Source organism: Trematomus bernacchii, unplaced genomic scaffold (assembly GCF_902827165.1).
Source record: "Trematomus bernacchii unplaced genomic scaffold, fTreBer1.1, whole genome shotgun sequence".
Lineage (NCBI taxonomy): Eukaryota > Metazoa > Chordata > Actinopteri > Perciformes > Nototheniidae > Trematomus > Trematomus bernacchii.
In genome coordinates this window covers 908,168-920,481 of record NW_022987724.1, presented here as the reverse complement: position 1 = coordinate 920,481, position 12,314 = coordinate 908,168, and the positions used below count along the sequence as shown (strand labels likewise).

The following is a 12,314-nucleotide window of genomic DNA, read 5'->3' as shown; positions in this document are numbered from 1 at the left end:
ATATGTGTAATTCGTGGCACAATTCAAACGGAATCGAAAGATAATCTTTCTCTCCCCATTGACTTCAATACATCATTTTTCCGAAATAAGGTCCCATGGGTCGGAAGTAGAAGGGTGGACTTTCGCCTCTATTCAACCAGCGTGTCTTTTTTCACAGAGCGTGTAAAAGAAGCGACCCACTGGAATTTACACCACAAGTGTAATAAATACTGAATAATTGAAGCCATATAATGCTTTAAATAAACATTACAATCATTTTCAACATTTAATCCCTTGAGGTAAATCATCTTTTTTTAAGTCTGTGCAGTCCACTAGGTTTAAATCAAACCACAGAGGGAAATACAACAATGTCTGTAGTTGCATGTAACTGTAATCTAAGTAAATTCAACGTGCAGGATTTGTTTTCCTTTATTGTTTTTCCTGTTATGTGCAAAAAGTGTCTTTGATCAAACCACAGTAAAATATCAACGACTTCATAATTTATTATTTACCATTTCCTTCTTCCCTTTAGACAGTAAAGTTATAAAAATGGAGCACACGAGTGATTAAAAGTTGACAACATGATCCTTCTAATACTGTGCAGCTGTAACACAGAAACATGGAGCATCATCTGGTGTTTTGGCTGAATGATAAACGACACTGTGCAGGATCCACACCGGGCCAAACGGGAGTCTCATAAATATTCTACGCAACAAAGAAACTCAGTGAGTCTGGGCAGCATGCAGCAGCGCAGGTACAATAATCTATATGTAGTCGTGACTCAGTATCAGTTACAGTTTGCCCGGCAGCAGTCAGAGAGCAGTTCGATAAAAGAGTCACTTCGGAAAACATTCAGTCAAATCTGATATTGGATCGAGACCAATGACAGAAAGATCTGAAGTTACAACTGTTTTCATTTTTCATTTGGCAAAGATAATATTTGTGGTAATATCACTCTTTAAAGCTAATTTGATGGACATGTTTTCAGAATTTTAAGCAGATTTAGTTTGAACATTTTCAGAAATTGGTAGGTATGTTTACAAGATCATTTTCTTGGTTAATCGTTTTGTTGAGAAATTGAGAAAAATGTAATTTACCAAAATCTTTATCGGCTTCTTCTGATTTTTTTTGACCAACTGTCAAAAACCCAATGACATTCAGCTCACTGTCATATAAGACAAGTCACTTTTAAAAAGCAGAAATAGGTGAATGACTACATTTTTTGCTTTAAAAACGACTGAAACAATTCAAATTATACCCAGAGTGATCTTGAGATCAAACTGGTCTCAGACTAGCCGTCACACTGTCACAGATCAGCGTGCTTTTCACAGAAGATAAAGATTCTCTCCTCTTGAAGTACCTCCTGGTTTCTCCCCTGTTGGTCCTGCAGTGGACCCTGGTCTCAGCGGAGGAGGGGGGTGTTGGGGGGGGGTGCAGCAGGCAGGGTGGAGCTCAGGTGGAGCTCAGGTGCGCAGCAGACTGTGAACTCGATGCAGCTGACTCTGCGACAGGACGAGGCGGTGCACCTGCTCCTGACCGCGGGAACACGGCACCATGACCCGGCCCACCAGCACCGTGTCGCCCTGCCGCTCCTCCTTCGCCTGGAGAGAGGGAAACATTCAGAGTGGAGAGAGGTGAGACCCTTTAACTTCAGCCTACCTGACTCTGTACTTTAAAGGTCCCCTATTATACTGTTTTTCATCAATATATTATAGGTCTCAGATATATACAAAACATGTCTCTGAAGTGTTTGGCTCCAAACACCAAATAGATCATTGCAGCATCCCATAATCCCCTCTGTTTCAGCCCTGTTTCAAAAGTGCTGATTCTCTGTCTGTTACTTTAGATGAAAATAAGGAGCCCCTCCCCACGCCCCTCAGAGATATTTGGTTAAAATGAACACATTGGTGCTCTAGGAGGAGATTCAGGTGATAAGGTGGGGGGGGGGGGGTTACCGTGGTTGGTGATTGGCTAACGGTTACACAAGCCAAAAAATCGTTATGACATCATAAAGTGGCCAAAATCTGATCAGCTCATTTTCAGACAGGTTTTTATATAAATGGATCAGGACAAAAAGAGAGAGAATCTTTTTTCCTGAAACTTTCAGAGTCTCTTTACACAGAGGGGACACATGTTGATGTAGAAAAGACATGAAAAAGTGGATTTTGCATAATAGGTGACCTTTGAGACCTCTAACGGTGCTCTATTAACAAAGAAATACCAGGTGGAGAAGCGTTGTATATTTTCTATATTTGATATTGTTGTCAAAAACAATGGGTATTGATGATACAGCTTTAAAATAGTCACTGTGACAACTTAAAGCTTTGGTTAACCCTCCTTTATGAATCCCAACGCCAGACAAAATGCTAAATAACAGCAAGTGTTGCGGTGCGTCTGCAGCTCTTACTTTAACAAACAAAGTTGAGGGGAACGTCGCGAAATCAGACGAGACCCGAGCTCCAGGCTGCTGGTGGACGACGTGCTCTGCTACTTCATCCTGAGAGAAAAGAGAGGAAGTTTCAACTTAATCAGCCTGTAGGGTGAGTCAATGAAGGGTGGAGGCATGTACTCATATTTACAGTAATATATTCTCCTGTTTGAATGAAAGTTGAATTACATTTCTGTGGATTTTAGTTTTTTCTATCAGTGTGTTTACCTTCAGTCTGCCCAGAGTGTCGCTCAGTGATTGTAATCTAGCCGTTTGTTCCAGCAGCTGAGCACCAGGTGTCACTGCAGGACAAATACAAAAAATATGTGTAATTCATACAGGGGGTTACACTGTGTGCAACTGCTTTCAAACCGTGATTATACTTTTTTTTATAAAGAAGCGATTAACAATCTCACAAAAGTACCACTGCACTCAGATCCGTCTGTAGCCAGGTTTCCATCTTTACGAATTGTAAAAAGTTTCTGTTTCTATCCACTACTATTATAAGGAGTTAGTTCATCCATACAATATCAGGGTGTCCGCGGGGTCTTAAAAAGTATTAAAAGTTGATAAATCAATTTAGCGAAAATTAAGGCTATTAAAAAGTATTAAACGGCATTTTCCAAGGTATTACATTTTGTAGCTTGTTTTCAATAAGTATATAAATTGTCCAAAGAGGTTGTATTCTACAGTTTGCCTGAATGTAATCATTGCGTAGGTGTGTAGTGTGATTCTGTGTAGTTTATTTATGGCATCCCGTTGGGTTTGACGTCATCTGAACAGGACATCGCACGCTCACTGCTTGATAGCGCGAAGGCCCGTTTACGCCGGTTGTTAAACAACATCGTTATGGGGATGCAAGTCTGCGTGCAAATGGTTGGAAGATAAGGAGGAAGGACAATCCATACTGTATATAGTAAATGTGAGGTAAAGTGTGTCGCCAATGTAACCGGTTAGAACTCAAAGTGGCGATGAGGTCTTAAAATGTATGGAAAGGGTCTTAAAAAAGGTCTTAAAAGGGTTTTACATTTGACTTCAGGATTCCTGCATATACCCTGAATATAAACCCAATATAGCATTACAGAAGAAAAGGGTCAAACAAGGTATCGTAATTAACTGGCACCAGTGGAAGATGAATAAAACTCAAATGAAATAGGAAATATGGGTTGGTGTCTTGATTTTGACCTCATCAGATGACATGTCAGCGTTTATTCCCTAAATCTGTATAAATGTTACTTCATCACATTTATTTTCCTTCCACCTCAACCAAGAAAAAAAGCTTTCGCAAGCTACTGCTGTTTCTCCGCACAAAATACAAAAAAGCACAGGAACAGGTGGATGGAAGCACTCCTAGTCTGTCTATCTCTGTCTGTCAACCTACGTGATTATCAACATTTAACTATTTTATTTAATTTCTCTCATCTGGATTTCTTAAGGGTGAATCAAACTTTAATTGTAAAACTGTTGTGGACAGGAACAATGTTTTCAATTCTGTTCATTCTGTACCTGGAGACTTCCCGGTGATGTCCACCACCTTCACGTTGGCGCTCATCTGCAGCAGAGTCCCCAGCAGCTGGTCTGTTTTGCGGTACAGCGCGCTGGAGAGAACCTCAGGACGACCTCCCTCTCCAGAGGGGAGTTTGGTAACGTGGAGGGGGGGCAGAGAGGCCAGCTGAGCGCGCATCTTCTCCGCCTGCAGGGGGCACATGTGGACACAATAAATCCTCATGTAACAATAGTTAAATGCTTAAAGGTCACCTATTATACTGTTTTTCATCAATATATTATAGGTCTCAGATATATGCAAAACATGTCTCTGAAGTGTTTGGCTCCAAACTCCAAACAGATCATTGCAGCATCCCATAATCCCCTCTGTTTCAGCCCTGTTTCAAAAGTGCTGATTCTCTGTCTGTTACTTCAGATGAAAATAAGGAGCCCCTCCCCACGCCCCTCAGAGATATTTGGTTAAAAAGAACACAATGGTGCTCTAGGAGGAGATTCAGGTGATAAGGTGGGGAGGGGGGTTACCTTGGTTGGTGATTGGCTAATGGTTACACAAGCCAACACATCGTTATGACATCATAAAGTGGCCAAAATCTGATCAGCTCATTTTCAGACAGGTTTTTATATAAATGGATCAGGACAAAAAGAGAGAATCTTTTTTCTTGAAACTTTCAGAATCTCTTTAAACAGAGGGGACACATGTTAATGTAGAAAAGACATGAAAAAGTGGTTTTTACATAATAGGTCCCCTTTAAAGTAAATGTGACTGAGATTGAAATCAAATATAATGTCATGTAAATATGTAGAAAGTGGTGTTGTACCTTCAGCCTGTTGTTTTCGTTCTTCAGGTGTTTGATGCAGAGTCTCTGAGCGTCGATCTGCTGACTCAGCAGCGGGGAGTCGACCACCTGCAGACCTGAAGCCGAGCCGACGGCCAACATCATGTTCGCTGCGGAGCGAGAGACACGTTATTCACACCTGACTGCACCCTTACCTTCATTTCACATTCAGTAAACAACCTCAGCTAGTGTTTGTATTCTCAGTTCAAATGAAAAACAGGTTACAACATTTTTGTTAATATGCATTGTGACCATATAGCAGAGGAAGTTCATGCTGGAGGATGCAGAATAATGGGATGACTATCATATGAATAGATATCATTTACACCTAAAAACTTGTATTAACTGTTTAATACCAGTGTTCAACAAGATACATTTTAGACCTTTTTTTAAATACGACATATAATGCTCATTCCTCGATCAAACTTGGTCTTCGTCGTGTATGAAGAAACGGCAGTAGCGATCTTTAAAGGATCAGAATTATTTGCTTTTTAAGACTTGCCCTGAATAGACCATGCATGTTGTATTTCACATCCATCAAACCATGCACAATCTAAGAAAGAATAGCATGCATGATGAACAACAGCAGCCAGTAAAAGCAGGAGATACCTTTTTGTTCCTCTGCAGGAGGGAAGGGAAAGTTGAGGTCAATGGTTGTTAGGGTGAAAAAGAGGACTTCAAATATTGATATTAGAGAAAAAAATCATAATTCTCATCATCATTTAAAAAGATATTAAAATGTTTTGATTTGTCTGTAGATTTGTAGGAAGGGATGTCTCTGCATCACCACAACACTTCATCAAAATGACATTTAAACACATTAAAAAATATTGTGCTTCCTGCAGTTTGAATATTACGTTAGTCCACATTGTAATTTTGATAGAATGTGGATAATGTGTGCAGCCCTATTCTTTACAAAAAAACAGCTAAAAGATAAAAATGTTAACTATTAAATAATAAAAACATGTTTTCTGTGTCTCTCACCTCCGGTCCCTCCGCTGACGATGGAGGCGATCCCTGAGGGCGAGGCTCCTCTCAGCCCGTCGGGGCCGACCTTTGATTGGCTGCCGATTCTCTGCTTCAGCTCCGCCTTCTCTGCCTCCAGCTGGTCGATGTCGGCCTGCAGAGCGTCCATCGTCTCCTCGAACTCCCTGCAGATAAAGAAACATCTCTCAGCTGAGGATCTGTTATAAAACACGACTTCCTGTCTGAGTTCTGAGGTCAGAGGTCTCACTTCTCTTTCTTCTTCAGCAGCGTCTGGGCCTCGTCCAGTCGAGTCTGAATCTTTTCAACGCGCTCGTCTGCGTCTTTGGACGAACTGTCGAGCTTCTTCTCCAGCAGACTGAGCCGCACGCTGGCCTCGCTCAGCTCCTCGCCCTGAACACACACACAGGGTTTCACGCATTGAAAAACAGAATGGAAATAAGAGTGTTCCACAGTCGACGGGTTTTTATTCTCGGTGTGTTTACCTTGATCTTCAGAGACTTCTTCAGCTCTTTGATGACCGTCTCTCTGTCCTCCAGCTTCATGCCGAGACCTTCAGCGTCGGTGATCTCAGCACGAAGAGCGGCCGCCCGCAGATCCACAGGAGGAGGATTCTGAAAAACAGAGAAACATCAGCTCATGCTCCATTCATGCTGAGGTGAGAAACAAGACATTTGCACAGTGACACACACCTTGTTCTGAGGCCTCTCTGAGTCGTATTCTCCCTCCTGCATGGCGGTGGCCATCTTGTTCATGGTGGCTATGACCATGCCACAGGACTGCCGCAGACTATCGTAGGGGTTAACGCCCTGAGAGCCATAGATCTGAAAATAACGGTGATGGTCATTACTCCAGAAGACTCCTTACTTTGAATCGACACTAAAGGTATTAAAGAAACATCTGAAAAGGCATTTCATTAGCAATAACTGCTATTCAACATTTTGAATACCTGCTCTCCGGCCTTGAAGGCCACGTCCTCCAGTTTGACGGCAGCGAGTCCCTCCTGCTCCCCGAGAGGAGACACCATTTGACCTCCGGCTGCTGCCACCTCCTGCAGCACCGCCACCACCCAGGTCAGGTGCTTCCTGCAGTCTGACAGCGTGTCGCACACCTGACCACAACACCACTTAGTTTAGTCAAACTAACTTATAGAGCTTTTACATAACTTTAAAACAACATTTAAAAATAATCTAGAATTCTTATTGGTCATTTGCAACAAAAAGAATATTTTACACCAATGTAAGCTTTGACTTAAGTGTCATAGAGAAAGTCATTATGCAAAAAGGGACAAAGAAATCAAATGTCATAAAAAAAGCTAAATGTGATAAAAGAGTTTGTCATTAAAAAATTGACCGTTCTGCACGAGGTTGAGTGTTTGGTTTCCGTGGTTACCTGTTGTCCAAAGCTGAGTGCTGCCGGTATCCCCGGAGCGTCGGTGCCCGGCATCCTGCGGCGGATCTTCTTGCAGAACTGCCGGGTGTCGCTGCAGGACGTCTCGAGGTCCTTCAGCAGCACCGCCAGGCCCGACTTCTCCTGGCCCGCGTGCAGGAACGCCCGCAGGCGCCCCACCTCCACCGACATGCAGTCCAAAGCACTCTGGGTAAACTGAAGGGGACACCAAGGAAGCAGTTAGACACACGGACATTATATAGATATTATTATGATCTTATCTATGTGTTGTACTCACTCGGATGTGATCAGCCAGCATCATGGTGCAGTCCTCGCTCTGATCCGCCAGGTGGATGCTGTACAGGTGCTGAGAAGGGACACATTTGGTAGGAAAAAGTAGAACTTCACGTTCAGGGTTATATGAGAGTTTAAAGACTACCAGTCGTTTTTAAAGCTTTTTATAGAATGAACAAAACATGCAGGATCATTCTAATCTTTCCACGCCCACCCCTACGTGTGTGTGTGAGTGTGAGTGTGAGTGTGAGTGTGAGTGTGTGTGTGTGTGTGTGTGTGTACCTGATAGTATTTGATGGCCTTGGTGAGCTGCTCCACGTTGACGGTCTCGTCCAGCTGGTCTTTGTGCAGCAGGTCGATCAGGAAGTCCAGAGAGCGCTCGTGGACGCTCATCTCCGGGTACAGAGTGCCGATCTTCTTATAGACATCCACACCGCACTGAGCCAGAGCCCTGACACACACAGTATTGATATTTGCTATTTGTATTGATAGTTACATCTGATGCAATACATCTGTATATTCCAGCAGAGAATTCCACATAAAAAACTGCACAGAAGGAAAGACATTTCTCAAAAAGGGAAGTTTACAAATATAGATGCATAAAGTGGAATTAAGCATTGATATCTTGTTCATCATCTCTCAGTGCTCAGACTCTCTGTGTATTTCTGTTCATACGTACTGCTCGTATTTGTGCAGCGTGGCCTGCAGCAGACTGAGAGAGTAGACCAGTCCTCCAGCGAAGCTCAGCTGCTCTCCGGCCGCTCCCTTCAGCCCGGCCCGCTGCGCAGAGCTCTCGTTCAGATCGAACTTCTCCTGCGCCTGCCTGCTGATCAGCTCCGCCTACACACACACACACACACACACACACACACACACACACACACACACACACACACACACACACACACACACACACACACACACACACACACACACACACACACACACACACACACACACACACACACACACACACACACACACCACACACACACACACACACACACACACACACCACACACACACACACACACACACACACACACACACACACACACACACACACACACACACACACACACACACACACACACACACACACACACACACACACACACACACACACACACACACACACACACAATACTCAAATACAGCACATTTACATAAAAAGGTAATTTATGATTTGCAGCAATTATGTGATTTTAATCTCAGATAATAATAATTAGTTTCTTGTAGGATGTGAGTTTTTCTCAATATTTAACACCTCCTATAACAATGGCCTTAATACCCTGTTGTTCCGATTGGGATCGATAAGATCGTTTTAAAAAATAAATAAATCAGGACCATGCTTACTCTAGCACGTTCCTCATGTATGTTACTGAGTGAGCTGTGGCGTGTTCACCTTGCAGATGAGTCTGGGAATGAGCAGCAGCACCAGGATGCAGTCGTGATCTCCTCCGTGACGTAGGAAGGACTCGGGCATGAAGGAGGTCAGCAGAGAGACGTGTCTGTTAGCCTGACCCACCTCCATCTTCCTCAGCTCCATCTCAATGGCCTAAAGACAACACAACACAGAGAGCATGTGTTTAAAACTCAGGATACAGACATTTCAAATAATATACAGATCCTGCATAATGGAGGATACACAAGCACAGTTCGAGATAAAAAGTGCAACAAAGAGGGATGGAACAGGATATTTAGGCTGATTTATTGTTTCATTATTAACAGAGCTGTGTTTGTCTCTGACCTTGGCGTAGGCCTTCGTCTCTGCAAACTTAATCTTGAAATCAAACATCTCTGGGGCCGGTTGCTGCTGCAGCTCAGCGGAGGCTTCCTGCTGGCTGGTCAGCTCCCTGTTCACCTCCTGCAGAAACACAAACAGAGGAAGAAGAATATTTACACAGAAACACATATTTAAACTTTGTTCTTGACTTTAAACGTTCCCTCTGTACCTGCAGGTGTGCCGTGAGCTCGCGGTACTTCTTGATGGTCTGCTGGTAATCGGCCACGGTCTCCTGCGCAGCTTCAACGTGTTTCTCCGACTCTCTGATTTTCGCCGTTCCCAGATCCAACATCTCCCTCAGCTCCAGCTCCGTCTCCCGGGCGTTTTCCTGCAGCTCGTCGTTCATCTCGTTTATGGCTTCCTGACGACAGGAGACAACAAGCAGGGACAAAAAGTTGGAATGAATAACTACATTCTTTTCTGGAGATGACCTGAGTTCTGTGGGTTTCTTTATTTTTCTGTATGTGGCCTTTTCAAATAGATTTATTTATATATATTAAGGTTGTAGTTTAAAAAAGTCATAGTATAGTATGTCAACAAACTAAAAGTAATAACATAGTAGTCTACAAATAATACTAATCTATTGAAATAATTATATGTAGCTCCCAGGTCCCATACAGTGATTTGTAATTTTTCAAATACACCAATGTATCTTTTCCAGTCATAATAAATTGGATCACCCTGGACTAAATGAACTGATCTCTCACCAGGTCAGTGACGGTCTCTCTCAGCTCCCGGACCTTCTCCTCCAGGTCCAGGTTCCTCTCCGTCAGCATCTCCACCATCTCCTCCGCCCCCAGAGCCGCATCCACCTGAAACAGAGCTCATCATCATCAGAAAGGGAAGAACTATTTGCCTCTTCGGCATCATATATCAGCATGGAAACATCAGCTTTAAACGTTTCCATTACCATTGATTTCCTGGAAATAACTCGTAATAAATACAGTATATCTATTTCTGTCTAATAGTCAAAGTGACGGTCAGTAAAGAGGCAGATTCTGGCGTCCTGCAGATATAAAAACGCCGACCTGTTCTTTGAGCTCGTCGATGGTCTTCTCCGCGGCCGTCCTCTCCTCCTGCAGATTCTCCTTCTGGCCCCTCAGGGCGTCCAGCTCCACGTTCTTCTTCTCCATCTGCTTCTGCAACTTCAAATGTTCCTGCTTCTCCGACGACGACAGGTCTCTCATCCTGAAACACAGCGGGAAAGAAAACCATCGACATCTGGATCCAATCTTTAAATCATCAATTGATTTTAAGAAACAAAAACTGAACATGTGACGTTTTACAAACACAGAGGACATACAAAATGTCGCCTTTATACACATTATATAAATTGTATTTTTGTGTTTGTTTAAGGACGATGAACTGTATTAGAAGTTATATACGATGTATGGTTATTTATATTCAACATATTTCCTTTATGTTAAACGTGGTTAAATATACTGAGTTAGAGCTGTTTTGTTTTCCTGTATTTAAGCCCCAAGCATGTTTTTAAGGTTTCAGGCTTGAAAATGACATGCCCAGAACAAATGACTATAACTTCACTTCTAAAAGGGTTAAATTAATAATATTTTTTCTCAAAGCAAGGTTACATCTGTGAGATGGATGTAGAAGTGTCAGAATCAATATAGATGTTTCTGTGTCAGAGTGAATTCAGATGGAACATAGTAAAAAAGTGTAAATTCTTACCTCCGCCTGAAGAAAAACCATTACTTATAGTGAAAACCACCCTTGAATGATGGGTTAGTAGCCTAAAAGCTTTAGGAATCCAAATTATAACATATAATAAGTACCCTGTATCAAGATTGAGGCAAAACAAGTGAAAATTGACCTTTTTAGAGAGGTTTAGCAAAAAAAAGTTCCAGACGGAATAAGCTTTGGGCACATTTGGGCACATCTGGTTCCATCAGTGCCATTTGACCTTTTTCAGGTACCAGACTATAAAAATCATTTTATAACATTGAATCATCACTATAGTTATTCATTCCATAAAAAAAATAAAATAAAATTATTGTAAAATTTAACCTGCTAATTATTGTCATGGATTTGAAAACTGATGTTGTTTATTTGCTATGTTCTGGCTGCTAGCTCAGTGAATTATTGCCTGCAGTGATGGGGTGTATACCCATGGAATCTGTGGAATCTCAGCTTTCAGATGATGTGTTGTTTGTGCAGAAAGTATAATTATAAATGATAATTTTTGTGAGTTATGAGCAGAAATAGCATTAGTCCGTATTTGCTAAGGGCTCATTGAAAGGCTTCTTGTGGGAATTATTATTATTATTATTTTTTTTTTCCGTATAGTCAGTTAGCTGAGTTTCTTCCCGTCAGCTGGGTGTGGAACATTAATAGTTTCATAAATGACACTTCAGAGATCACACTGGTGCTAGCAGATGTAGCATTTTCGGACCCTTCGGCGGGTCCGTGGGGTTTAACAGGTTAAGACTGTGGGTCTTTGTCGTGTTGGTGTTGGAAGTGTATATCAAATAAGAGTATATGTTTTATATGTATATATGGAGTTCTGTAGTTAAGCTAGATGGTCAAACCACAATAAGGACTGCAGATGGAAATTAACTATTGGCTCAAATCTATGATCTCTTCTCTTTTCTGAGATTAAAGGTGGGGTAGGTAAGTTTGAGAAACCGGCTCGAGTGCGCTAGAATTTGAAACTACGCAGCCGAAAAAAATCTGCCCCTTCCTTCAGACTTCCTTACAGAGCCCCTCCTCCAACACACATGAACGCGCACATGACCAATGAGGGCACGAGATAAGTTTGTGCACGAGATGGAAGGCTGACAGGCAGGTAGGCCATCCAGTTATTTTGGATTTGGTCGTGCTTTTTACAGCGCCACGGCTTCCACAGATGACATTTTTTAATGTATTTATTGTCAAAGCATTTAATGTATTCATTGCTATCGGGATGTTAAAGGTGGGGTAGGTAATTTTGGAGAAACCAGCTCGAGTGCGCTAAAATTTGAAAATACACAGCCGGAAAAAATCTGCCACTTCCTTACAGAGCCCCTCCTCCAACACACACGAACGCGCACATGACCAATGAGGGCACGAGATAAGTTTGTGCACAGATGGAAGGCTGACAGGCAGGCAGGCCATC

General features: G+C 42.4%; 1 protein-coding gene across 7 annotated transcripts in view; it reads right to left on the bottom strand.

Annotated features, from left to right (window-relative positions):
• Nucleotides 1-466: 466 nt before the first annotated feature.
• Nucleotides 467-12,314, bottom strand: part of dctn1b (dynactin 1b) — a 37,566-nt gene continuing 25,718 nt past the window's right edge. For 6 of the 7 annotated variants that reach the window (XM_034144501.1, XM_034144496.1, XM_034144498.1 and 3 more), the window contains 20 exons: nucleotides 10,231-10,390; nucleotides 9,910-10,014; nucleotides 9,372-9,563; nucleotides 9,167-9,283; nucleotides 8,822-8,974; nucleotides 8,096-8,256; nucleotides 7,699-7,867; nucleotides 7,421-7,489; nucleotides 7,126-7,338; nucleotides 6,683-6,844; nucleotides 6,426-6,557; nucleotides 6,219-6,347; nucleotides 5,984-6,126; nucleotides 5,734-5,900; nucleotides 5,359-5,370; nucleotides 4,732-4,859; nucleotides 3,914-4,100; nucleotides 2,636-2,709; nucleotides 2,387-2,476; nucleotides 467-1,580 (listed from right to left, as the gene is read on the bottom strand). In XM_034144501.1, coding sequence (XP_034000392.1) covers nucleotides 1,443-1,580; nucleotides 2,387-2,476; nucleotides 2,636-2,709; nucleotides 3,914-4,100; nucleotides 4,732-4,859; nucleotides 5,359-5,370; nucleotides 5,734-5,900; nucleotides 5,984-6,126; nucleotides 6,219-6,347; nucleotides 6,426-6,557; nucleotides 6,683-6,844; nucleotides 7,126-7,338; nucleotides 7,421-7,489; nucleotides 7,699-7,867; nucleotides 8,096-8,256; nucleotides 8,822-8,974; nucleotides 9,167-9,283; nucleotides 9,372-9,563; nucleotides 9,910-10,014; nucleotides 10,231-10,390 — 2,701 coding nt within the window. In that variant the 3' untranslated portion in view covers nucleotides 467-1,442. The remainder of the gene's footprint in view (nucleotides 1,581-2,386; nucleotides 2,477-2,635; nucleotides 2,710-3,913; nucleotides 4,101-4,731; nucleotides 4,860-5,358; nucleotides 5,371-5,733; nucleotides 5,901-5,983; nucleotides 6,127-6,218; nucleotides 6,348-6,425; nucleotides 6,558-6,682; nucleotides 6,845-7,125; nucleotides 7,339-7,420; nucleotides 7,490-7,698; nucleotides 7,868-8,095; nucleotides 8,257-8,821; nucleotides 8,975-9,166; nucleotides 9,284-9,371; nucleotides 9,564-9,909; nucleotides 10,015-10,230; nucleotides 10,391-12,314) is intronic. The other variant, XM_034144497.1, reaches the window with a different exon arrangement.